This window comes from Dermacentor variabilis, chromosome 2 (assembly GCF_050947875.1).
Source record: "Dermacentor variabilis isolate Ectoservices chromosome 2, ASM5094787v1, whole genome shotgun sequence".
NCBI classification, from domain to species: domain Eukaryota; kingdom Metazoa; phylum Arthropoda; class Arachnida; order Ixodida; family Ixodidae; genus Dermacentor; species Dermacentor variabilis.
Genome location: NC_134569.1, coordinates 66,944,529 through 66,968,977, shown reverse-complemented (window position 1 = coordinate 66,968,977; position 24,449 = coordinate 66,944,529). Strand labels below are relative to the sequence as shown.

General features: G+C 46.3%; 1 protein-coding gene and 2 non-coding genes across 3 annotated transcripts in view; 2 read left to right on the top strand and 1 right to left on the bottom strand.

Annotated features, from left to right (window-relative positions):
* LOC142572037 (high affinity cAMP-specific and IBMX-insensitive 3',5'-cyclic phosphodiesterase 8B-like) overlaps positions 1–23,521 on the bottom strand; it is a 34,119-nt gene extending 10,598 nt beyond the window's left edge. Inside the window, exons 1-13 of the mRNA XM_075680837.1 lie at positions 23,243–23,521; positions 22,619–22,706; positions 21,295–21,351; positions 17,753–17,943; positions 16,774–16,833; positions 16,497–16,554; positions 14,443–14,610; positions 11,803–12,038; positions 11,651–11,721; positions 10,287–10,354; positions 8,637–8,810; positions 6,365–6,422; positions 6,104–6,254 (exon numbers count right to left, since the gene is read on the bottom strand). Of these exons, the coding sequence (XP_075536952.1) occupies positions 6,104–6,254; positions 6,365–6,422; positions 8,637–8,810; positions 10,287–10,354; positions 11,651–11,721; positions 11,803–12,038; positions 14,443–14,610; positions 16,497–16,554; positions 16,774–16,833; positions 17,753–17,943; positions 21,295–21,351; positions 22,619–22,699 (1,373 nt within the window). The 5' untranslated portion in view covers positions 22,700–22,706; positions 23,243–23,521. The remainder of the gene's footprint in view (positions 1–6,103; positions 6,255–6,364; positions 6,423–8,636; positions 8,811–10,286; positions 10,355–11,650; positions 11,722–11,802; positions 12,039–14,442; positions 14,611–16,496; positions 16,555–16,773; positions 16,834–17,752; positions 17,944–21,294; positions 21,352–22,618; positions 22,707–23,242) is intronic.
* On the top strand, positions 5,635–5,826 carry LOC142573405 (U2 spliceosomal RNA). Its single transcript, XR_012826307.1, has one exon. It is a non-coding gene; the product is annotated as a U2 spliceosomal RNA (small nuclear RNA).
* On the top strand, positions 20,340–20,411 carry TRNAD-GUC (transfer RNA aspartic acid (anticodon GUC)). Its single transcript has one exon. It is a non-coding gene; the product is annotated as a tRNA-Asp (tRNA).
* Positions 23,522–24,449: the final 928 nt, after the last annotated feature.

The following is a 24,449-nucleotide window of genomic DNA, read 5'->3' as shown; positions in this document are numbered from 1 at the left end:
GCAGAAAAAGTTCACGAAAGACACTACAAAATAGGCGCCACAGCGGTGCCACCGTATAGGCCACACCAAACAGTGGGACTCCATGGCTCCGCGGAGCGCGAGAACACAAAAACCCGCCGCGGTGTATGCACAGCCATGCAGCGGCTATGGCGTTGCACTGCTGAGCTGGAGCTCAGCAGTGCAACGCCATAGCCCTGCATGGCTGCCCTGCATAGCCCTGCAGCCCTGCAACGCCCGCGGCCCTGCCGCATTTCGATGGGGGCGAAATGTACAAACGCTCGTGTACTCATATTTAGGCACACTTCAAAGCGGTCAAAATTAATACGGATTAATTCCCCCACCGCTGCGGCGTTCCTCATAATCAGAACGCGGTTTTGGCAAATAAAACCCCAGAATTTCATTTCCTTTTAAAGCGAAAGCTTTACTGGCCGCGAACTTGCGATTTCGTCATGGCGGTGCGCCGAGGAGGCACATGACGTCACAACGCGCGCCTCGCCGCGGCTATTTCTCTCTCGCTCCCTAGTCATTATACTACGCATGTGCCACTAGTAGCACCGAGCCGCAGATGTTCCTCCGCTGCCGCCGTTTGGTATGACGTCACACCGCGTTCCTCGTCGTTGCGCTCGCCTCCGCTCGCTTCGCCACCTGCGTCGCATGCCTGATAACATGTCGGATAATTGAAAAGGAGAGTTCGCGTGCGCCGCAACCACAGTTGACGCGGCAGTATGGACGGCGACAATTCTGATAAGCAGGAGGAGGCCTGGAATCGACATCGGAACGAGATGAAGAGGAAACGAATCGCGCAGGAAACAGACGAACAGCGCGCCGAACGACTGGCTAAACGCCGCAACATAGCTAGACAACCAGAATAAGCTGGACTTGCAATCAATATTAACCAAGGCTAACCATGCTATGCCTCAGCTTTCGCTACGTATATCCTGGTATAGCCGAGCTAAGCCACTGCCAATCGATTTAAGAGCATAGAAGGATGGATTCGACGCCAGCTAAATGCACAATGACGACACAGTTAAATGCACAATATAGGAAGAAGCAGGCACGTACCCAGGATTGTTTGTCGGGGGGGAGGGGCAACCCAAGGTAACTTTTCTATGCAAATGAGGGTGGGGTGAGGTACCTTTAGTAGTACAAATGTTAATAACGCTCGCTGTTCGTAATAAAGACGCGTAAACCCACAAAAGAGAAATGAAATAAGGTGTATCTCACAGGTACGCCTGTGAGATATACCTCTCCTTTACTAGGCAAGCAAGGAACCACATCAAATGGACTTGCGCAGGAAAGAAGCGCAGGAATAACACTGCCAAGAAAAATTAAAAAAGCGAAAGTGTAAAATAAAGATTTCCATGGAAGCATACAACTTTTAAAAAACAGCAGTTGGCAACCAAGGCACACGGACCGCGCGGGGTTGTATTACTCCGCCAGCCAATCACAAAAGCAAACAATCGTCGTCATGCGGCTTTTTCAAAATTGCGTCGTACTTGATACCTCCGAAGTGTCTGCTGTTCTTGAAGAGTCTTTTCATCGACGGAAGCAACGAGATGGGCAACAGACAAGGACAAAGTGTATGGAGTCTAAGCATTTCACTCTTCAAAAGCCTGCCTGCCGTGGTTGCTTAGCGGCTATGATGTTGGGCTGAGAACCACATGGTCGCGCGATCGAATCCCGGTCCCTGCCACGGCGGCCTCATTTTCAATTGGGGTGAAATGCGAAAACACCCATGTACTTAGATTTAGGTGTGCGTTAAAGAACTCCAGGTGGTCCGAATTTCCGGAGTCCCCCACTACGGCAAGGCTCATGGTTTCTGCATGTATAACTCTATAATTAAATCTTCGAAAGTCTGCGGTACAGTTCATTTCACTGCTGAGCACGTTTTACTCATGAAACTTGACTGCCAACTGAAGTACAACTTGACAATATACTGCATAGTTGCAGCGAAGCAAGTATTTCGATAAAGAATTAGGTATTCGCCATTCCACTATTGTAGGCGAGGGAGAACGTATAAAGTTACGAGCTAATAATTTTATTTTTGTGGTTACCGCCTCATTTGGTTAACAGGAAAAGTTTGAAGTACGAATTATTTGCAGCCTCGCGGAGGAACAGTGGCTGGAGATTATGAGGGCGTGTGTGGAGCTTGACTGAAGACTTGAGTTGTATCCGACTATAGCAGCGTTTTTTGAATTAGAGGAAGACGCATTTGGGCAACAATCACAGTTCTTTTGTATCCGTACGTCGTTTACTGCTCTACCAAATTAAGTGCCACAACCGACTCAAATTGTTATTTGGGAAGTTGCGTAACGATGCGTGGCCGCCAGTCCCGTACAACCGTGTAGAGCGCAGGACGCTGCGGTTCTAGACGTACTGCGCCCAGCGCGGAAGGTTAGAAAAACACCTATACATAAGCACAGCAGGAGAAGTGGCTACGTCAGGCGGCTCGAATGATAACTGTAGAAGCGTCATTCAAAACACACGGAATTATTCTCCATTTTCGGCGGCGTTTTCTCTACTTCTTTTTTAAATAAAAAGATGTTGATCCATAAATATTTTCGTAAACAACGGTTAAGTTTGTTAATATTCGCTGTCTCTTCCTGTTTGGCCTCCCTTGGCTCTCTCCCTTGGTATATCGCTTAATTTCTCAACTCCTTGCGACTCTTGTTTCCAGTTGCCAATTTTGCACGAAAAGTGCTGTACAATTAGGGAAAATTCAGACGAGGAAACAGGTGACAGTCATATTGCCTATGGGTTTAAGAGGAAGCTTTAGCTCGGGTTCTCCTATCTAAACACTTGTAAAAGGAGAATTCGTTTTTCTCGGCAACCAGTGCACAGAATTTGACGAGGTTTGTTGCATTTAAAAGAGAAAATTAAAATGTAGTGACAGTTTGTTTACAGTTCTTGATTTAGATTCTCAATTTTTTTATTTAAGAATTGGCAAGAAATAAAAATATTTTCAGAAAACCGAACTTTCAAGTCCACAACTTTCTAACACAGCAAGAAAAAAATATCACAATTCTGTGAATTGCATCTGATACATCTAAAAAATATATGGGGTTTTACGTGCCAAAACACTTTCTGATAATGAGGCACGCCGTAGTGGAGGACTCCGGAAATTTCGACCACCTGGGGTTCTTTAACGTGCTCCTAAATCTAAGTACACGGGTGTTTTCGCATTTCGCTCCCGTCGAAATGCGGCCGCCGTGGCTGGGATTCGATCCCGCGACCTCGTGCTCAGCAGCCTAACACCATAGCCACTGAGCAACCACGGCGGATGATCTAAAGGGCACGCCATTGATATGTTACATATGAATCTAAAATAACTCGGTAATATAGACATACAGCTTTTGCAGAGCCCTTGTACACAGCGTAACAAATTCATGTAAGATACAAATTGACGTATCAAATTTCTCCTCTTTGAATGATCTGATGGATACCGTTTACAGAACTGCGGTATCTGTTTTTCATGCAGAGCTATTAATTTATAAACTTCGTGCGTCTATTCTTTTTTTCGAACTTCCAAATCTTTGAAAATATTTTTCACAAAATTCAGGCCATAAATAGAAATCCCGCTTCCAACAGTCGCTAGAATTTAACTTTCTCTCTTTATTGCAAAAAATTTAGTTAAAAGTGGTATAGAGGTTATCTCAGAAAAGCATTTTTGCGTTTTACATGTATATGAATAGGCCGCGTCGGAGTTGACCCCGAGCTAAAGCTTCCTCTTAAGGGTTATTGCAGGACTTGATGATGGACGCTGTTTCGCATTATTTCATTTTTCGCCTTATCTAATCTATATCGCGCTTATATGGTTCCGAGGATCTGCCACTGTAGCAGCGAGCCGTCACTCGAGGAAATAATGAAGCAAAAGGACAAGTTAAACGCAACTTGCGTTTTGTCCGGCCGCAACTCGTTTCTCGTGCATACAGGCCAGCCGACTACAAACCTAATCTATTTCTTGGTCGCTAGATCAGTCTAAACAAAGAAGGTTGAACTAACGAAGCAACAGCAATGCGCGTGACCGTTGAATAGGTGGTGACAACTGAACGCATCTCGAGTTAATCGCGCGGGCACCGAATGTGTGAGAAACCTGGCCTTCACACCCCAGGAGATGCCGATAACTACCGCCATCCAAAAGGAGTGAAAAAGGCAGCAAAATGTTACCGCCAAATAACTGTCAAGCCTCAAAATTGATTTGGCGGCGCTTTAGGAATGTGTGTGAGGAGTGGTGGCGTGGGCGGGGAGGGTATGCCGTTTAATTTAGGGGGGGGAGGGGCCTCCCCAGCTCCTACCCCCCCCCCCCCCCCTGGGTACGTGCCTTGGAAGAAGGAATTGTAAGCCAGGCCGCGCTACTGGTAAAATTGCCCTTCTGCAATGTCAAAGAGACGCCTTTTACTCCGACAGGAAGCGGCAGGAAACCCTGGAAGGAACCCTGACAGGAAACGAAAGATGTGTTGCGACGACGCCCTGAAGTTCTGCAGCACCAGCTTGCCTTGATGCCATGTACTTTGACAGTATATACTAGGGCATATAGTTAATAGTTTATGGGAAAAGAAGGATTGGATTGCGTTCTAAGGGAACCAACGACTCAATTTAGTAGATTTTTTTCTTACTTTTTCTGCGCCACAGCGGCTCAAATACGATGAGAGTATACCTGCCCCGTCAAGTAAGACTCACATTTCTACTATAGTATCAAGACTCACGCGTCGTGGTCGCACTTCGAGATTTTGTAACGTGAGCTCAAACACGTGCGAAGTGCGCTGTGACCACCGAAGTTTGATTTTAGGCAAGTCACAGAGCTTGTCACTGTAATATATTGAAACTCCGATGGAAATAATGTTTCTATAAATTAACCTCCCTATATAGGTTTACATTTTTATTAGTTAACAGAATCCTCAAAAATTGCCCTTGGCACACAGCATAATTCTACTTTTGGAGCTGGGTTACTCCAAAAGGCGGATATTATTTGCACAATAAATCGAAAAGCATGATCGACAAATTACCAAGTTTTCGCTAATTAACTTTCAAACTAGTTGCATTGCGGTACATCTTGCAATTTACGAAATATTCGGCGAGTTCGCAAGTCATATCCACTGGGAACGAATTCCGAGAATGACACCAGCGTGCGAAGTGTGAGACGAAACACATTGACGTTCCAGTAATTTTATAGTTTCAGTACATAATACGTTCTGTTAAAAAAAGTACAGGTGGAACAACAGCAGTGCATTTTTTGCCACAAGACTGACGGTGCATACCTCAAAACTGGTAATAGATTCAATATTCGTTCCAAATGAATGTGCCTTCTGAAATTGCGGGATTCAATCCATAAATAGCAATAGGTACGCTAAAGCAATAGGATAGGAAATCATAAGCCATTCCACTCTGTGAAGGTGGATGACCGGCGAAGCTGATTAGCATACGTCACAGAGGTGACACAGAATTTTGCCCGTAGGTATGGGCTCATGTACCGTGATCTTTATATACATTCCCGCGGGCGACAGGACCGCCGCTCCGAGGAGCCGCAGGAATTGAGACACGCGTGACGTTGGGAGAGCGCTCCCACCACTGGAAGGAAAGTAGATATGCAAGCGCTCGGAACGCCGACAAAGAGAGGACGGTGCGAACGTAGACATACGTAGACATACGACGCGGGTCAAAGTGTAGTATATGTTCTTATCAGCTTAATACCTGATACGGGTTGAGTTTGCAACCAAGACATAAAACATATTTTTGCAAGTTGGCGCAGTGCTGCAACCATGCTTCCCTTCCGCCGCGGGCGGGCCGGCTCGGTATTGCACTATCTTCGGGACCTGCCCATGGCTTTTGGTCTACGGACATCGATCCGCTGGAAACTAGCCACATATATATACAGCTTCGGTGTAAAAGTTCACTAGAGAAGATTTGGTAGTCGATTATGTATTTTTATTTCTCGTGCAAGCATAACGTGCGCTCTTGGAATAATCTAGCTCAATGAGTAGATTCGCGCTAAAGGTACATCGCAGGCCTCTTTTACGAATTCCTGCTAACGTTAAAACGAACAAAAAAAAGAAACACCTGGTATGTACATAAGTTATATCGCATTCTTTCCGGTTGCACGCACCTGCGTCCCGTAAGGGATTCCAGCTCGAGGATGTCGAACTCCCACTTGACGTCTCCTTCCAGCAGGTCCTTGATCCTGGACGGCGCCGCGACCAGACTGGGCAACGTCACGGTCATCCCCGCGTGGGTTGCGGACGCCTTCACCACGTTCACTGCGTCCGCCGTCGCCCGGGTGGCACGCCACGCACATAAGGACTTGGCCCGGTTACGCGAACGATGGGCGCTCGGCTCGTCCTATATGGACGCAGTAGCAGCACAATACCTTTCATCAGCGCCGTCTCGTGAGACAGCCGCCGGACGCCCGTTGGTTTCTGGCCCGTCTGCGAGCGAGAAGCGGCGGCGCCGTGCTGTACGTCAAAATAGCTAAGCCTGCCCTGCGCTCGCTCTGTCCCAGGTCGGACTGCCGTCTTGCGGGAAACCGATTCTCACTGCTTACACCCCCTAGCGGCGCGCTTGAAAGAATTTCGTTTCGTCGCGCTACCCTGCCATTGGTGAGCACGGCTTATCGGATCGGCGAGCGAGATGCACAACGAGGCGCGTTTGCGGCGGCCTGTCTATAAGCCGCGTCTTTGTCCACAGCTATTCGTGTCAAATACCAAGGTTTATATCATGTCAAGCCAAGGTTTATGTCGAATTCGATTAGTCTTCAACGGGATGAAACGTCAAAAAACTCGTCTTGGGCGTACAACAGTCACCTTTCCACGCAAATTCACTCACAATAGACGAGTTGCAACACGTACATACAAGGCAGCTTTCCCGCACTGCGACATTTAGTTTACAATGCCTGCGCTGCGCGGAAGCAACAACTTCGCGACATCGCCATTCAAATGAAATTAATAGAATATAAAGGGCGCAGAAGTGTCAATGGAGGCGCTACCAAGGGATTCAGCCCCACTAAGCAGGTTTTTCCGGAAGCCGAATATGTGCCATCAGACGCTTCATTGCACCTAACATTTGAAGGAAAGCTGCCTTGTAGGTTTTGTAATTCGTCTATTGCAACATGGGTAGCACGCGAAGCTTTTAAAACGTGAGTTTTACCAACTGAAATATAACGTGCATTTGGTTCTTATGGTCCGCGATACCAATACGTTTTCTAATAATTTCTTTTTATTCTCCTTTTTGTTTAGTAAACGGCCCGTGACAAGGTAAATGAGCTTCAGAGCCAAGTACCAACGGAGAGGGTCAAAGCTCACCCTGGTGTTCGGGTAACTTATTATTAAATTATGGGGCTTTACGTGCCAAAACCACCATTAGATTATGAGGCACGCCGTATAGTGGGGGACACCGGAATAATTTGGACCACCGGGGATTCTCGTGCACCTAAATCTAATCACACGGGTGTTTTCGCGTTTCGCTCCCATCGAAATGCGGCCGCCGTGGCCGGGATTCGATCCCGTGACCTCGTGCTTAGCTCGGGTAACTTTAGTCTATAGCGACGGAAAAACTTTAGCTTAGGCTGTCATGGCGCGCAACACACTGTGATATGCCTCGAATATCGCCACGCTTCAATAATGACGACACGGTCGACGTAGTCGCAAAGAAATGGCCAGTTCACAGAACTGAATCTAGCAGTTCAGGGAGGCAATGAACGCGCACATAAATATACAGAACAGACGGAAGTTGCGTTGACCAAGTCACGAAGCAAAGACAAAGGAGAGTTTTATTCAAGTCCGCATTACCGTATGGAAACGCACCTAACGCGTACGGTAAATCTTACCACACGGCAAAACGGAGCCGGTACACAAGACAGAATATTACCATATTACCGTACGGATGATAAGAGAACGCTACACGACTAAAACTATTGACAGCAAACATATGGCGGACTTCACTGTCAGGGGGGCCCATGCAAGCCTTGCTGTGCAAGAGCCTATGCGGCAACGCTATGCAAGTTGCATAAAACATTCTTGGAACTGCTCCCAACCGTTGCTTTTTGATAACGCAATGACAACGACGGTGGTGAGCGCATAAGCTTGTTGGTATGCCACTTGAAGAGGATTATTGTAGTTCAAGGACAAGATAACGTAGCGCAAGGACAAGATGAATTAATAAGCGAGACAGAGCGCTATTCCAGAATAAATTGGCATTTATACATTTCAGCAAAGAGACGTGATGTGCATACACTAGCTCTTAGGCAAAGTTACACCATTTGCGGTGTATCTCTGCCACACAACAATAATCGTCATCTGCCTTGCTTGCGTTTGCTTTCTTGAAAACGCCGCGCCCGCTACTTTCCTGTCGGGAATGTTATGTCATGCTGATAACGCGCACGGCGTTCGTTACAGGGAAGTACCGGGCTCGCCGCGTTAAAGAACGGAAACGCAGACAAGACATATGACGATTATCGTTGTGTGGCAAAAGGGTGTAATTTTGCTTAAGAGTGTACTTGCATCACCTTCCAAGAAAGTGCACTGAAGCAGTGCTGCCACATATTTCTGAACACATCGACACTAAATCACTTCGGGCTTTATGCACCTGCTGGGTTGGCAAAAGCCAAGGCATGTATGACCGACTCTGAGGAGAGAACAACGTACTCCAGTGAGTCCCGCGACAAGGTCGGAGGTCATCTGGTCCTCGGTTTTTTCCTGCCCGGCGGCCAGCTGCGGGTTGTATAGGTCGGTAGAGTGCAGGATGTCGATGACACTCTCCAGGGCTTGCGCCACGGAAGGTGGACTGTTTTCTTGTGTCGCCATCAGTAGTTTGATGACCTGTCAACCACAAGTACGGCAGTGAAGACCACCAATGATTTGCACAGCAAGAAAATGTGCATCTGCGCTGGACGCGTGGAGCTGGCCTTGTGCCATAGTTTTTGTCGTCTTAGCTATACAAACGCAGGAAGTGAATGAATATGCCTTTATTTCAAGAAACGGAACGGCTTTCAGCCACTGTTAAGGATTGGGCGGTAAAGGGGTTATGGATTGTTGGTTAAAGTACATATTCATCTAGGTATCCGCTCTTCCGGTCTATGCGGACCCTTGTACTACTTGGTGCATGTTCAGTTCGGTCGCTCTCACATGGGCTCATCGAGCTCCCCTACACACCCGAAGTTGGCAACTTTGACTGCTGTATGTGGCGATGGCTTTCTGCGCTTCAGGGTTGGGTTGCATTAGGTTTGCTAGGATATGCTAAGCGTTGGATGTCAGATCTCCCTTACGCCAAAGCTGTACAGCTACAAGTGAGTTGGCGTAAATCTGCTCCGCACGACTCCTGAAAATCTGTTTATCGGGCGCAAGTGTTGGCAGTCGTTGCTTGTCTATCTTGGAGCCATTTGTCGAGTACGCGCGGTGTGTATGCGTCCTTGGCCATGACTAAAGTTTATTAGGAGACTATACACTTGCCAAGAAATACCCGAGGATGACAACTTGACATTATGCTGAAAGTTCTTTCTAATTTTGGATTCGAGCCTGTGAGAGAACACAGTTTCGGTTTGAATTGATTCGGTTTCGCCACCGGCGTCTGGCAACGGCATTTACCGCCGGACGGCGCGGGTAACATGGCGCCAGGTTACTTCGGTTACAGTGTACTAGATTCTAGTATACTGTACTTCGGGGAGACGGAGAGCAGACCAGGCGCTACCGATGAGAATAGCCATGCTCGTAGAGCCTCTGCCACGTAGTCATGTGCATCAGCATTGCCAATAGTTAAACGGTTTGCGGTGACCCTATAATTCCCTCTAGAAGTCATTGAGCAAAACACAAAAGAGGCAGACCCCATAGCGCTCGTTTCAATTTACGTACGGTGTAACATAATTCGTAAGCATTACATTAAAAAAGGAGACAGCGATGCATTTGCGCTCTGGGGCAAAACAAGTTTAAAACGAGGCGTGGGGCTATTACTTTTGCACACAGGAGCGCTTGCCTGCAAAGAAGTACGTGCTAAATAAAAAAAAATGTTGACAATTTACAGAGATGGAGTAGTTCACGCTTAAACTTAGAAATGTGGACGTTCAGCGTACACAATATTTTAATTATTTTAATTCAACATCATGCAATGTTTTATACAGCTTTTAAGTGCGCGGAGGGTGGGGAGGGTCGAAGAATCGTAGAGCAAGAAAACATGTTGCGTGCGTGCTGGTAGCGCGCCTACAGCAAATGCAGCTTTAATGTAAGCCTGGCAATCATTGCCAGCGGCTTTTATTCGGCTCTGTACGAGAAATTTCTTCAAGCCGTGGATTGGTGACTCACCTTTGTGACAGGGGCTTCGATTACCATTGCATGGTACTTAGCAAATGACTGTCTCCGGCTCAAAACCACTGCAGAAGAGCATTAACATCGCTATTACTAAAACTTCTAGGGCAAGTTTGTGCTATTTGGAAAACATGACTTTAGGGCGCTAAAAGAACACACGCAAGGGAGAAACATGCACTGACATTGTTAATATTTATTAACGTTGTTAGTTCTTCATGTAAGGAAGTTATTCTTCTACTATTTAAGATATGTTAGCGAATTTTATTGTTCAAGCTTTGTAGAAATGTCAGTTGTGCTACGGCTCCCGCGAATAGGTGATAACTGCAGAAAACAAAGGAACTGCAAGATAGTTTTTGAAGCAGGGCGATCTCGTATTTTGATATAACAAGCGAACACCACAAAAACTGGACGGTGGAAAATAAGTCTGACACAGCGAGTGTGTCGTTCGCCGTTCTTTATCAACGTCCTGTTTTTACAATGCTTGAATGAGAGGCCACTTTAATTGCGTTCTTGCTATACGAACAAGCGTTCATTTTCGCATCTACTTAGTACTTACAAAAAAAGTGCGCCTAATCCTTCCGATTTTGCCTTTTGACGTCGAGTAAGAATTTCGTTTCTTTTCAGGCAAAGCGATGACACATGCGAAGCAAAACGTTTAACAAAAAGCATTTACGTTGCACAGACCAGTGCCGCCTTCAAATTTCCTCAATTGTGTCGTTGGTTAAATTTCTGCCGCGTGTAGCCGACGTTTTGACTAGCGGCCATACGTGTCTTCAGATTGCTCCTTGTCTGTTTTTTAAAAACATTGGGCTCGAAATTAAAACGAATACAGAAATAGAAACGCTCAGACAGAACCTGCAGACGCTAACTTCCGTCTGTTTTATTTTGAAAACTCCACCCACATTTATACATTGTCGGCATGATAAAACTTAACTTCCTTCAGATATTTGAGATTCAGATAAGATTAGAAAAATTTGCGCCTCTTTATCCGATCGAAGCTAGTACTTGTCTTTGTCTCAAGTTTCGGGCATCCCTTTTTTTGATAATTCTTGATCGCTCTAAATGTCAGCCTTCCTCTGAATCTGTCTCTCGTTTGGATTAAGACTAAGTCGCATGTCAGAACAAGTGCCGGCAAGATGGTGGAGAGCTGGGGAGGGGGGGGGGGCGCAGTGCCTCCGTTTCGGAGTCGCCCTTGTAGAAGCCCGGGCACAGGTTACTACGCATGCTAAACGACGTACTGACCAAACGAGCAGCAGCAAACACTAAATGTGACACCGCACTTAAGTAATCACTGCAACGCGGGCCTGTCACTTAGCCCGAGCTAACCCTTTACGAGCGTAACAGACTCGCGGAGAGCTCACCGGCCTCGGGAGGAAACGGTTTATCCATGAGGAAAGGGTTCTCCTTGATGTACACCACGTGGTCCAGCTTCCTGTGCGCAAACGACAAAAGAAGGCGATGCGGGTTGGGGGAGACAACCGGTTGGCGACTGCTGAAATGTCACGATAATTACCCAGGCGCAGCGCTGTTGTCCACGGGCGCGATCTTGCTCCAGACAGGCACGCACTCGCCGGTCTTTCGGCGATTGAATAGAGTGCCCTCCCAAGCACGCCCTTTGTCCAGCTGATCGCTGATGTTTGCAGCCACGTCTTCCTTCAGCGAATCGGTGCGGTGCAGTTCCTGGGCGTCCTCGCCCAACATCTCCTCCACCGAGTAGCCCACCAGTTTCTCGGCCGCGCGGTTCATGAACTGCGCACGCGCGTGAGAGAATGCAATTGTAAGCTTTCCTTCCGCTCGAGTCTCGACTCTGGAAGTCTGATGGCCTGCAGACGTCTGAAGCAGCTGTGACAGAAGCGAAATGAATACAGAAAGCGGTTACACTTAAAAGCTTTGGAGGGAACAAGCACGCTCATCCTTCGGATGGATGTTATGAGCATCCCCTTTGGAACGGGGCGGTGGGTTGCGCCACCAAGCTTTTGCTATTAAACTGCCTAATCTCCCACCTAAGTTAAAAAAGAAAAAAAAGAAAAAAACCTATGAACTCCCACAACCAAATTTTCTGACCCCTATTGCGAACTTTGCTTTTGTACGTCTCCGTTTCTTGTCGTTTCCCTACTTTTCTTCCACCAATCTTCCAATCGCCTCTTATTAATCTCTATTGCGGACATGTTTACTTTTCCACTGCTCTCGCTCAACCCAAGGGCTTCAAGGAGGCCAGTGGTGCCTAAATTGACCGCTGGGCAGACGTCTTCACGTTCTAATAAAACATACTCCATCGTTTCTCTAGCTTTACCGCAGCAAGCACATGCTTATTCTTCCTTCTTATATCTCGCTTTATAGGTGCGTGTTCTAAGGCATCCCGATCTCACTTCGAAAAGTAATGAGCTTCCCTTTGAGTTATCATAAATTGTTTCTTTCCTGATTCCGTTTTTTCCTCTTAAGTAGTTACTCATGGCAGGTTTCTTTTCCATCGCCGCCACCCATGAGATTATTTCAGCCTCTCTGACTTTCCGCTTGACGTTCTTTGTTGCTGCGTTGCCCACCATGCAGGCCGCATACTTGCTGGTAAGCTTCCTAGTTCTTTTCCTCCACTATGAATCAATGTTTTTCCTGTACATATACCTCGACACTCTCCCAGTCATTTACTTTCTTCGATATTCCTCAGTCGTTCTTCATTCCTTTTTTACAATCGTTCCTCTTTACAATCGCGCGCCCCCTTGCGTTACTTTCTGGCTCTCCTTCTTCCTTTTTTTTTTTCGTATGTACCAGTATTCCGCCGACATTTCTGTTCTTTGCGATATTTTCCTCGGAACTGTGTTTCTTTTAACGCCCACTCCTGCCTAAAGACTGGTAGTCAGGCTTGAGAAACAAATAAATTTCAGTGCCAACATTTTGTGAGAACGAAGCTGCCCTCGCTGTGTGAGCCTCTGGTCGCCATGACAAGTGAATTGTCGAAGCGCGAGCAAGAGTTATGCAGGGAGTGCTATTCATTGTACTATGCACTTTCTCAGAAGCGTACAGGTCGTAAGATGCTCGAAAACTGCAGCCTCGTGTTTAGCTGTTTTGAATTCGGGTTCCAGGCTGGTACCAGCGTCAATTCCCTCGTGAGGAAACGAAAGGAAAAAATCTATGTCCGTATCCAACACATGAGCCGACTGGTGTTAGCCCATACCAAATTTACCAAATGCGGAAAGCACACGTAGATAGCTGCAAGCTTATGTATAAATTGGATTGTGATCACATCAAAAATTCGCACTTGCGACTTTTGTTTCTCTCACAATTACCGGTAGCGAAAACCACAAGGACAAAGGAACCATAAACTGACACCCACTCGCCCAATATCTTTGTTTTTTATTCGTCTGCGTGGCTTTCGTTGGTTGGTTCATATTTATGTCGAACCAGCTCGTCTAAACGTATAACGTTTAGACGAGCTGGTAGCTGGTATAACGTTTACCAGCTGGTAGCTGGTACGTTTAGACAAACGTATAAACGTGTGTGTGTGTGTGTGTGTGTGTGTGTGTGTGTGTGTGTGTGCGTGTGCGTGTGCGTGTGCGTGTGTGTGTGTGTGTGTGGTTGCGTAGTTTGTTCACGTGCGTAAAAACAAAAACTACAAGAAATTGAAGAAACAAAAATGTTCAGTACACGTTTGTAATGATTCGGTAAACACACGGTTGCGCAGATATAGAGAACGCCACTTACAATGACCACTACACAGGCTTGCCGAACAGCAAAAGGCTTAAAATGAAGTAGCGGAGCTGACGCAATCTCGTCTGATATTGAAGAGCCACGAAGAAAAGAGAGCTTTACATTTCAGCCCCCACACGGTTTGAAATCGTATAAACAAGGCGTCCGCCGTGCGGGGGCCGAAAGGTAACGTTTTTATCAATTTCTTCGCCTTGGTCGGCGACATTTATGTTCTCTTCAAAAGCTTAAAGTTCGCGCTTATATACTGCAAATGGCACAATACGCGTATGAAAGGCACAGTAACCACGGCTGGTGTTCCCTAACGAGGGACGACTTGAGTTGACGTTTTTGCACCCAGCCACCGCCGGCAAATCGAACCGTGGCAGGGTTAGCGCAAGGTTAGCACTGCTGCTTTTTCGCCTCGACGATCGTGTGGGAAACACGAGGCAGTTTATTTCACAAAGCCCACCTGTATTTCGTGCGTAGGCCCAGTGACGATGACACCGTCCCGCACATAGTGCAGCGCAGAAAACAGTGCCTCGGAGGTCATTAGCTTCCACAAGTGCATGAGGTCGTTGTGCTCAATCTGGATGATCTCGTTGAGGCACACCATGGGCGAGCACGTCTCCAGTATCCACTGCGGTTGGGACCAATAGCCGGTGTCATTGTTTTATGTGCTGCTCGTGATTTCTGCGCGCTGAGACTGGCGTGTCGTAATCCGCATGGCATTTCATTAGATAGATATTAGGCGACTCAATGGGCTTGCGCAAGCGTGAACCCAGACTAAGCTGGGTCTTGCTAAATCCCGAGCGGCTATATAGAACGCAATCTATATTTGCGTTTCCCCATAATCTAAATGTGCGTTAGCGGTTCACCAGTGGATTACATCGTGCAAAAACGGTGTACACTCTGTAAAACCAGTCCAAACAGAAGCCGTCAGGTTCTTCTGTCGAGGCTCGAGCGTGAATTCTCGCAGACTACTATAGCAATTCGCTCGTTAAAATTGAAATTACTTTTCGAAAGGCGCCAACTGAAACAACTGTTCTCTTTTGTACGCGTGCGTGCATTGTGCCGCTTCTTCGACAGCAGTTGCCTTGCTACGTGGCTAACCATTCCATAAGCCGAACCCAGCATATAGACGCTTAATATTACGCCTTTTACTTTTCTTTCCTTCTTTTGGACGCACTGATATGTTTAAATATATAGCTTTTCCCCCCGCGCATAGTTAAACACTAATACCTATAGTACCCGGTAACATTTGCTCATTGTCTGTATTCCAATTCTTAGAATCCATTTGAGACAGCGTTGTGTATAGCGCATAATCTTGCACTTTCTTCTCTTATATACTTTTGATCAAAGATATCGATTCCTTTTCCTTTTCTACTGTACCCTGCACTAAGTATGTATTGAATTTATCCCTGAATTTATCTTTACTGTTCTGCACTTTATAGTCGCTTCTATTGTGCTGATTTTTGCACGCTACGGCGAAATTTATTGTTCACATTTTGTCCGCTTTTCCCCATCTCCCGCTATATCCCACGTGGGCTGTAGTTAAATAAATAAATAAATAAATAAATAAATAAATAAATAAATAAATAAATAAATATTCCTTACAATGACGCGGTTCTCACAGCTATGACCTTTTCACAAGTCGTGTTGTTTCGAAAAACCTCGAGAGACTGTTTTGGTTGTGCAGCTGTCAAAGACACTATAACACAGTAACCCACACCATACGAACATCGCAAACGGTCTTGCAGTAATGAACTGATGCAGTGGTTACCACTCAGTCCGAAGAACCTGCTTGTTGCGACAGACTGCGATAGCGGTAGCTGATCATGCGACACACATTAAGGTGAATAGAAGATATACCTTCCACAATGGTGTACTACCATGGGGTTGGTACGCACACGTAGATGGACCCTACGCGGATCGCATTATGCTAGAAGGTTAGACCGCTGTCACCCATCTGTGCTAAAAACAGTCTTAATAGCAATTCGCGCGGGCAGAATTAAGCGCACAGATGTATCATCGCGAATGATTTTCTTTGACGCGCAAGAGCTGACACATACTTGGTGTGTCATAAGCTGGCCACTCACTCTGACCGTAGCTGACGCGCACACTTTGTGCGTCGGCTCTTGCGATTCAAAGAAAATCTTTCGTAATGAACATCGAACAATTGACTAGCCTATCTCGCCATCTTGCTGCAAAGTTCTACACCGCGGCGCATTCGCGATGGAACATCGACCAATTAACTAGCATATATCTCGTCATCTTGCTGCGAAATTCTATACCACGGCGCATGCGCACAAGACCCCAGTGTTCATACCGGCTTTTTGTGCTGTGCAATAACACTAATGTAGTACCGTTGTGCTATTTTGCGGGCGTTTATAAAGTGTGTGCATAACGTGTTGACGAATATATTGAGGGGGTGCATGTCAACTAAACCCCCGCCTATATATTTCGGCAGCAAGAATAGAAGACTCGCTCTGGACAAGAACATGTTGACGCTGTCACGGGAGTTACCCTTTTGTAGCCAGCCCTCAGCAGCGGGACGATAGCTGCCTCTTGCCTATCAGCCAACCTGAAGCACAAGAAAGAAAGCCCCAGTCAAATAATAAGAAAATGCTCTTCGCTAACGTGCGCGACTCTGCCATCTATATTAGAAAATGAATGCTAGTTGAACAGCGTTCATTAGGCTGATCTGCATGTGCGAGCTGATTCGGACCACCGAGAGTAGTCATAAAATAATGTTTGCGGAATGGCTATACCTAATGAACACCAACATCTCGAATCCACTCACCCTTTCTTTACGACGGCGACAATGCAGGAGTACTGGCTCCATTTGTAGCCGCACAACGTCCTACAGAAGATAAAGAACCAACACAAAATAAAGCTTGGCTTTATTTGGGATGATTATTTATGAGATGATTGATGCTTTTATCTACGTTTTTCGGCCAATCGTTAACTCGCACTCCGCGTCACAGATCCCGCAATGACTCCATCGAATGTCAGTGTGCTACGCCAAGGGTGGCTCACACTATACGATTTATCTGCGTGTAAATTAACCCACGGTTAAAAGGGTTCATGTTATAAAACCAGTACGAACGCTCCCGCACATGTATGTTGCCGAGCGACAAAGCAGTGACACTTACACCTAACTCCATAGTTGCAACTCTACTGATGTGCTGAAGTTCACTGTCACTTGTACGAAAATATGTAGCCTTACCAGCATGGCATAAGCTTCTTGACAGCCGATATACTATAACGCGCCGCGAGCTCGGAAATGCGCGCATTCTTTTCTGGCATTGTTTAATTACTGCACTTGCAGTATAAAGTCGAACAGAGCGTCGGAGGATGGCGAGTCCTTAGACATTAAGGCGTATGTTGGAGGCCGCCTAACCTTACCAAGTGCAAATAATAATAATAATAATAATAATAATAATAATAATAATAATAATAATAATAATAATAATAATAATAATAATAATAATAATAATAATAATAATAATAATAATAATAATAGCGCTGCCACCAAAAGAGCAATCGCTGTTAGAACACGGGTTTCCGAACGGAATTTGTGACTGGATGACCAGTAAGACTTTAAAATTATTCAGTTTATTCTAGTCTTTCTGGTCAACTTATTCAGCAAGCTACAAAGCCTGCAGAAAGTCTGACCAGTTCCGAATGAAGTTCGTTTCGAAACGTGATACACTAGAACGAAAACAGCGCGAAAGAAACCTTCGGCTCTTTTGCTCTGAACACTTAAGCCGCATGATAACCTGCACAGGAGGATGGGGTCGATGGTGTTCTTGCTCCGCGCGTCGATGAAGACCAGGTGTGGACGGCAGTTGAGGAAGTTCTCGACGGCCTCCTCCGTGGTCGTGCTCAGGCTACACACATAGTGCATCTTCTCGACTGCCCACCTGAGCGCGTTGTACTGCGCGTCGTCTTTGGTAAACACGAACATCACCTGCAATGGGACCGGACACCGGTGATCCATGGCCACTCAAAGCATCAGAAAAAGAAAAAAAAACTCACAGCCTTTGAATTGCAGTCCAATAAGTTTGAATACATGTATAGTAAATGCAATGCGTAGAATGGATAACCGGTGGATCATTAGAGTTAAGGAATGGGTGCTAAGAGAAGGGAAGCGCAGTCGAGGACGGAAGAAAATGTAGGTGGGGTGATGAAATTAGGAAATTTGCAGGCGCAAGTTAGAATCAGTTGGTACAGGACAGGGGTAACTGGAGATCGCAGGGATAGGTCATCCTCCTGTAGTGGACAAAAATAGGCTGATGAAGAAGTTCGAGTACAAGACATCCGCATATCGATAGGCTAAATATTAAATCCCCATACGATTCACAAAAGGGGGCGTGAACCAACTGTGCGCAGCTCCAAGCTGTTTTGCCATAAATATCGATATATTCGATTGCTTGTTCATGGCTGACTGTTTAATTTCTTAGCTAATCATCGAGGCTCAGATCGGTAAGGTCCAGGAAACGGCCAGACATGATCCTCATCTCGACATCTACTGGGACAGCAGGTGGTACGGTAAAGGTGGAACAGTGAGGGTGGTCGGCCTTTGCTATAATTGCTCCCGCAGACAGGAATTATATAACTTTCCGAAAGAACGTAAATGGAGGAACAGTTCCCATTGTGAATTTTCAGAACAGCTTGCCGAATAGCTGACAAAGACAATTTATTGTAAAAAAAGAAACATTTTTGTTGCTTCAGGTCGCCATTATACGTGAATTATTTACTGGTCATTCACTTAACATGTGCTTCTGAGTAGTTTTGTCGTAGGCTACATTCTATCAGCTCCACAGTATTTTCAGGCTCCTAAACCTTATTTAATGAACTGCGTAACTATTTTGCTATATAATTGTAAATGCCAGAACAGATCAGGCCACAAGATCCACAGTTAGTACTGTGTTGTATCAGATCCTTAGTCGGTTCCAAGAGATACCATGACAGTTATGTACTGCCCGGAAACTGTTACTTCAAATCTGTGGCACGTACAAAGTCAACATCTTGGACAAAAATATACCACCTTTCATTTTATATCTTTAAGCCTGTGACAGCGAAGTTAAGCTCAGGAAGAAGAGGAAATTACCACCATTACAAATCGCGAAGTCCATGCAGGTAGTGAATCAAAAAGAATCACTAAGTTAACTTTTCATTGATTCACTTTGAGGAGCATGTTGCAATTGAGGAATTCAAACCAAGCCGCAGTGAAGTCATTTACATAACCAAAAACAAAAAATGAGGGTATTTTCACACTTTTCCATGGGGGCATTTTCACACGTTTCCAATGCACCCTAATGTGCTACAACCTAACTACTAGCCACTGTAACCTAACTGCGCTGTCGGCTGCGGACCCGACGGCTTCCGGCGATCGGCAGCTGTCAGCGGAGTCGACACCAACGCTCTTCGTTGTTCTTGGTCGACGCTGCGGACGGCACGCGATGGCGGAATGTTTTCCGCTAGCATAGTTTTGCCTAGAATAACATAGTTCGTGTAAAACTAATTATCGCTGCGCAAGGACGTCTGGTTTGCGCCGTCAGGGCGAGTACGCGAAGCATTCCGAGCATGCGTGCAGGGCTGAGGTTATGGGCGGAGCCTATGCGCGGCTCGCTCGTTGGTACCGTATTTTGCGAATCGTTGTATATACGGCGAGTCGCACTCCGACGCGTCGTACAACGGATAGAGCGCAATGTGTCTCCTGCTACACCGCTGTTGCACAGAAATGTTAAAGGCGAGGTATTCCGCAGATGCGGCACGAAATGCACAAGGCCTAACTTTATGCTGCCATAGTAAGAAACCCTTGCTGTGATCTCCGTATGTCATTTGGGCAATTATTCTGCTTCCAGCTGCCGCAGCAGTGGCTAAAAATGAAATTTGTACTCCAAGTATAGACGTTTATCAGTGCAATGCCTCCTTTACTAGATGCCTGCCGCGTCGCTAGTCTTCCTATTGGAGCGGAGGTTCCCGTAGTTCAGGGGAGTCGCGGAGAGACGGCGCTCGCAGCCGACCCACTTCCTGTTGCGGAGGAAGTGACGATTACTAGGCTGGCGCGCGCTCGACCAATGGCCTGACGAGAGACTGTGGGTCCTGTGCCTCCGGGATCGCATCAGACGCCGCTAAAATCTCGGAGGCATGGCTACGTGATTTAGGTTTGCAGCGGCCACCGCAGCTAGCGCTCGCAGCCGACCCGGGTTAACCCGGGTGGGGAAGAGTAAAGAGGAAAGGGGCAGGAACCAGCTTCTCGGCTCACGCGGCAGGCATCTAGTAAAGGAGGCATTGATCAGTGCCATTTGTCAGTGCTAACAGCATGTCACCTGTCTTTAAGACGTTGCGAACCAGCGCTCCTCGTTAGTATAGTGGTCAGTATCCCCGCCTGTCACGCGGGAGACCGGGGTTCGATTCCCCGACGGGGAGGTTTTTTTTTTTTTTTGTCTTTCCTCACTTTTTTTTTTTTTTAGCAATTGCATGTGGTTATTCGCAGGAAATAAAAAATAAAGTTGGAAGTCGTCGCTTGTCCTCGACACTTCCTGTCCTTGTCCCGGTGTGCGCTGTAATACACAGTGACATGGACCACCAGCTCGTTGGCCTCTTCGGCGAGAACGGTACGTGCATTGTAGTCGGGCATAACTCATCTCGACCAAACCCCAGCAAGCATTTGTGTTTCTCAGGCCCTACGCTACTCGCTGTGAGACCCGATGTAGCAGCATAGCGTACGAACGAGTGAGCCGGAGCGAACGCAAACGTTACGATGGCCTGCTCTAGAGTGCAGGTACTTATTTGTAGCTATAGGTAAATAACCTAGGGCGCCCTGAGGGTTGCTAGTATCTGTTCGTCGATTTCCACGTCCAAGACCTTCTTTTAATGCAGAAAATCGAATCAGAAATGTGCACTCCCTTAACGTATCGGCTAAAACAGCTCATTTTCTCCCCGTTGATGATACCGGCAGGGCGCTTTCGTATTAACGAGCATATGCACTAAAACAGTCTGTTTTCCAGCCGAATCTGATCCTTCGAAATTCTAGTAGTACTACTCGCTAAAAAGACTGTAGGCCCTACATAAGAACGAAACACAATATAGCGCCTTGTATTTCCCTTCTTGCGTGTGTCCTTGTCCATATTAGCTCAACTCGGTTTCCACGTAGGCAGATCAACTAGCCAAAATCACTACCTCAGGTAGCCCGTATATTGACAAGGGTAAAAATGATGAATTCCAGCTGCATATAATTTCTTCGCGTGGTGCTGGAACATGCTGAATCATTTGGTGATCCACGTGACAAGGACGGTGAATGCGCGCTCACCCTGACGGTTGGTACCGCGAAGTACATGGAGCCGTACTTGAGCGCGACGGTTCCCTCCTGCAAGACGTGGTGACAGGTTTGGGTAAGAACACGACTATGAAGCTCCATTGATAAGTGTTTTATCACATATCAAGCCTATAGTTATAATCATTTGAACGCTTCATACGACGTGTCGCAGCTTGACACTACTGATCGCTGACATAAAGCAAAGAGGAAGAACTTGGAATTTTAAGTTTATTTTGGTTCGTTTACAAAAGAAAACGAACCATGGGGAGCAAGGTTACAGGCGCTTTTCATTCCCGTCCTCCTTAGAAAATAAAAGAGCAAAAATTTGCGGTTAATAAGCACTTATCGGTTACAACAGTAATATGTGAGTACATACAAGAATGCTAAAAATAAGTGCGCATTAACCAAAAAACAAAATACAAATTGTCAAAATCAGTAGTACATGCGCATAGAAAGGCGTCACCAGCACAAAGTGAGACCTCTGATGTTTTTTAAGAGACAATAAATAGAATGCTTTTTTATTTTGTGCATACAAAACACACTCAGATACCATATAGTGTAGAATATATATTCAAAATGTTGCGCATTTGATAAACAAGCATTTCGAAACCGTAGTTGGTACGAGCCCTATGGATCTGGAAAAGTGTAAGTTTCTGAAGCTGTAGGTTGTATCTATATGAATGTATCGTTCTTTCAAGTCTCCTCTCTCCTACCTAATAGGTGCTTATTAAAATAGACTTTTTTTTTTCCTTTTTATTTTCTTTTTTTCACACAATTGATGTCTAGTCAGCAAATTAAACTGACCGATCGACGATTAAATATCCGGGGTATTATGCGCATTCATAACTGTTCTATAACTATTTTTCTACAGTATTAGCTTTCTTAGCGTCGTATCTAAACAGTAGAACCCCGCGCAAACAAACAGCAATGCATGTGACAATGAATAATGATAAAAACCTTATAGTCACTGGTGGCGTATTTTACGCCCGCACCGTTTAAATTTTCAAATACGACGCTTGCGAACAAGTGTGCATTGAGAGAATGCAACAGCAATTTCCCGTCGCTCTTTCGTTTTGGGAAATTTGCCGATATATCTACCACAACTTCCCGGAAACACCACCCCTAGCGTTTTTCTTTATTATTAATACTTTTTTTTAGCGACGCCGGATACTTGTAAGCGGAGTCAAGCAAGCTCACTACATCGCGGGCTTGTTGTCTTGGCAAGATTTGATACCTGTTGGCACGCATACTATTGTATGTCTACCGAACCTTCGTGCGCATTTAGTGCACTCCCGATTTTCCGAGTAGTCGCGCTCACCCCTATGACGAGGCGTTTGAGGGCAGCTTTGTACTTCTCGTCGGCTTCCTGAAGCGCAGCTGCTTGTTGCGGCGGCGCCATATTACAGCTGCGAATAAGAAGATAGAATTAGCAGTGTCAGCGTTAACAATACAGCCCACCCTGTCGCGTACTGATTCCCTGTCGATTTCCTCTGCTACACATCCCGTGTCTGTCCAGCACTGCTCGTCCTTTCGTTTGCCTCATCTGATAATCCAGCTGTAGGATGTGCTACCCAATCGGCACGAGCTAGCAAATGCCAGAAAAAAATCCCAGTGCCCTTCCACTCTGTGAAGAAGGATGACCAGCGAAGCTGTGTATTTGTGCCCCTTAATGGCGAACTGCACCTCCGCCACGGGTCGGCCCGGCATTGCTCGATCTCCGGGATCGGCTCACGTATGGACAGTTTTTCGCTTACCACGCCAACAACGACGCGAAAATTTCCTTGGGCGGTAGAGGTATACAGCTTCGCTGTGAAAAGCGCGGCTTGTCAGGCATTGCTGCTCTTGGGGCACATGCTTATTCACTGTTGTCTTTCATGTATTTTTTGGATAGGACGGCGCAAGCCCGTTCTTCGAAGAGGGTGGGCCAAAAGAACGCACTTACGTGGATCAGCGCCGGCGACCGTTGCGGCTGCTCGTTCTTCTTCTTCTGCTTTTTCGTCGCGCTCCGCACGGTCACGTGCCTAAACGCCACGCGAGAGCTCGTGGGGGTGCTTGCTGGCCTCGGTGGTAGTGAAAGTTACCGTGTTGCAAAATTGCTTCAGGAAAGAGACCGGCAGCAAGTGCAAGGCTAATCCCACCAGTAGCCTACAACCACTCAACTCAACAACTCAACTCAGGAAAGAGAAACAAAAATGACTGCTTTTTGGTACTGTCACATCAAAGAATTAAGGGCCCGTGTACAAAATTAAGGTCGGCGGTTCAGCTTAATAAAGCCAACCTCCCAGTAGAGTATATAAACGCTCGAGTTGTGTTTCCTTCCAGGAATAAGTACGAAAATACAAAGCCAAGTTGTGGCGTTGCAACGAAGTGATGAGTACGCACTTCAAGCGACGCTCATTCGAAGCGGTGAATGTAAGTGCATGGTCAAAGAGGAAATGTCAATTTCCACTGCGATCTCGTGGGGGCCGCCATGTTTGATCAAGTGGTGACGCGTCTATGCTTGCCTCAGCTGCCTCCGCTTCCTCCTTATTTATACAATCGGTGTGCATGACACCCCGGTGCGGCCTAGCAAACCTCTGTTTCGACGAATATCGTGGACTCCATAGGTGAACGACACGTAGCTTTGGTCACAGCTTCAGAGGCATGTAAGCGCTTTCTGAGCTCATTAAGCCTTGTCGAAACGGTGCTATCAGCGTACACGTTCTTGTACTATTGTTTCCAAATAAGGATTTCCTGTATAGCTATACCTCCTGCCGCCTGATTCTTCGCACATCCCTGTTAGTGAGCGCGAGCCATGACACAGGTCCATCATCATTAGCCTTACTAAAGCTGCGCTAGAAATGTATTCCAAGCTGTCCAGACTTTCCGTTTAATAATTCAATCAGGATCACTGTGTTTTGCTCTTCGTTCTTTATTTGCAAACACTTTGAAGCAGCGGACTGTCGTGTTTCTGATTCAGTAATGTTCCTCTGTGCGGTCACTATCCTATTGTTTATTTTCTGCTTAGTCGCTAGCGGGTTTGGTTGCGATAGATTTGCTCTTGCTGCGCAAAAGACTTGGAGCGTATAGATGTTCTGTAGTTTGTAAAAGTTTATAGTAAAGAAATATTATTGATATTCGCCTGCAATTATGCCGTGCACCGTCACGGA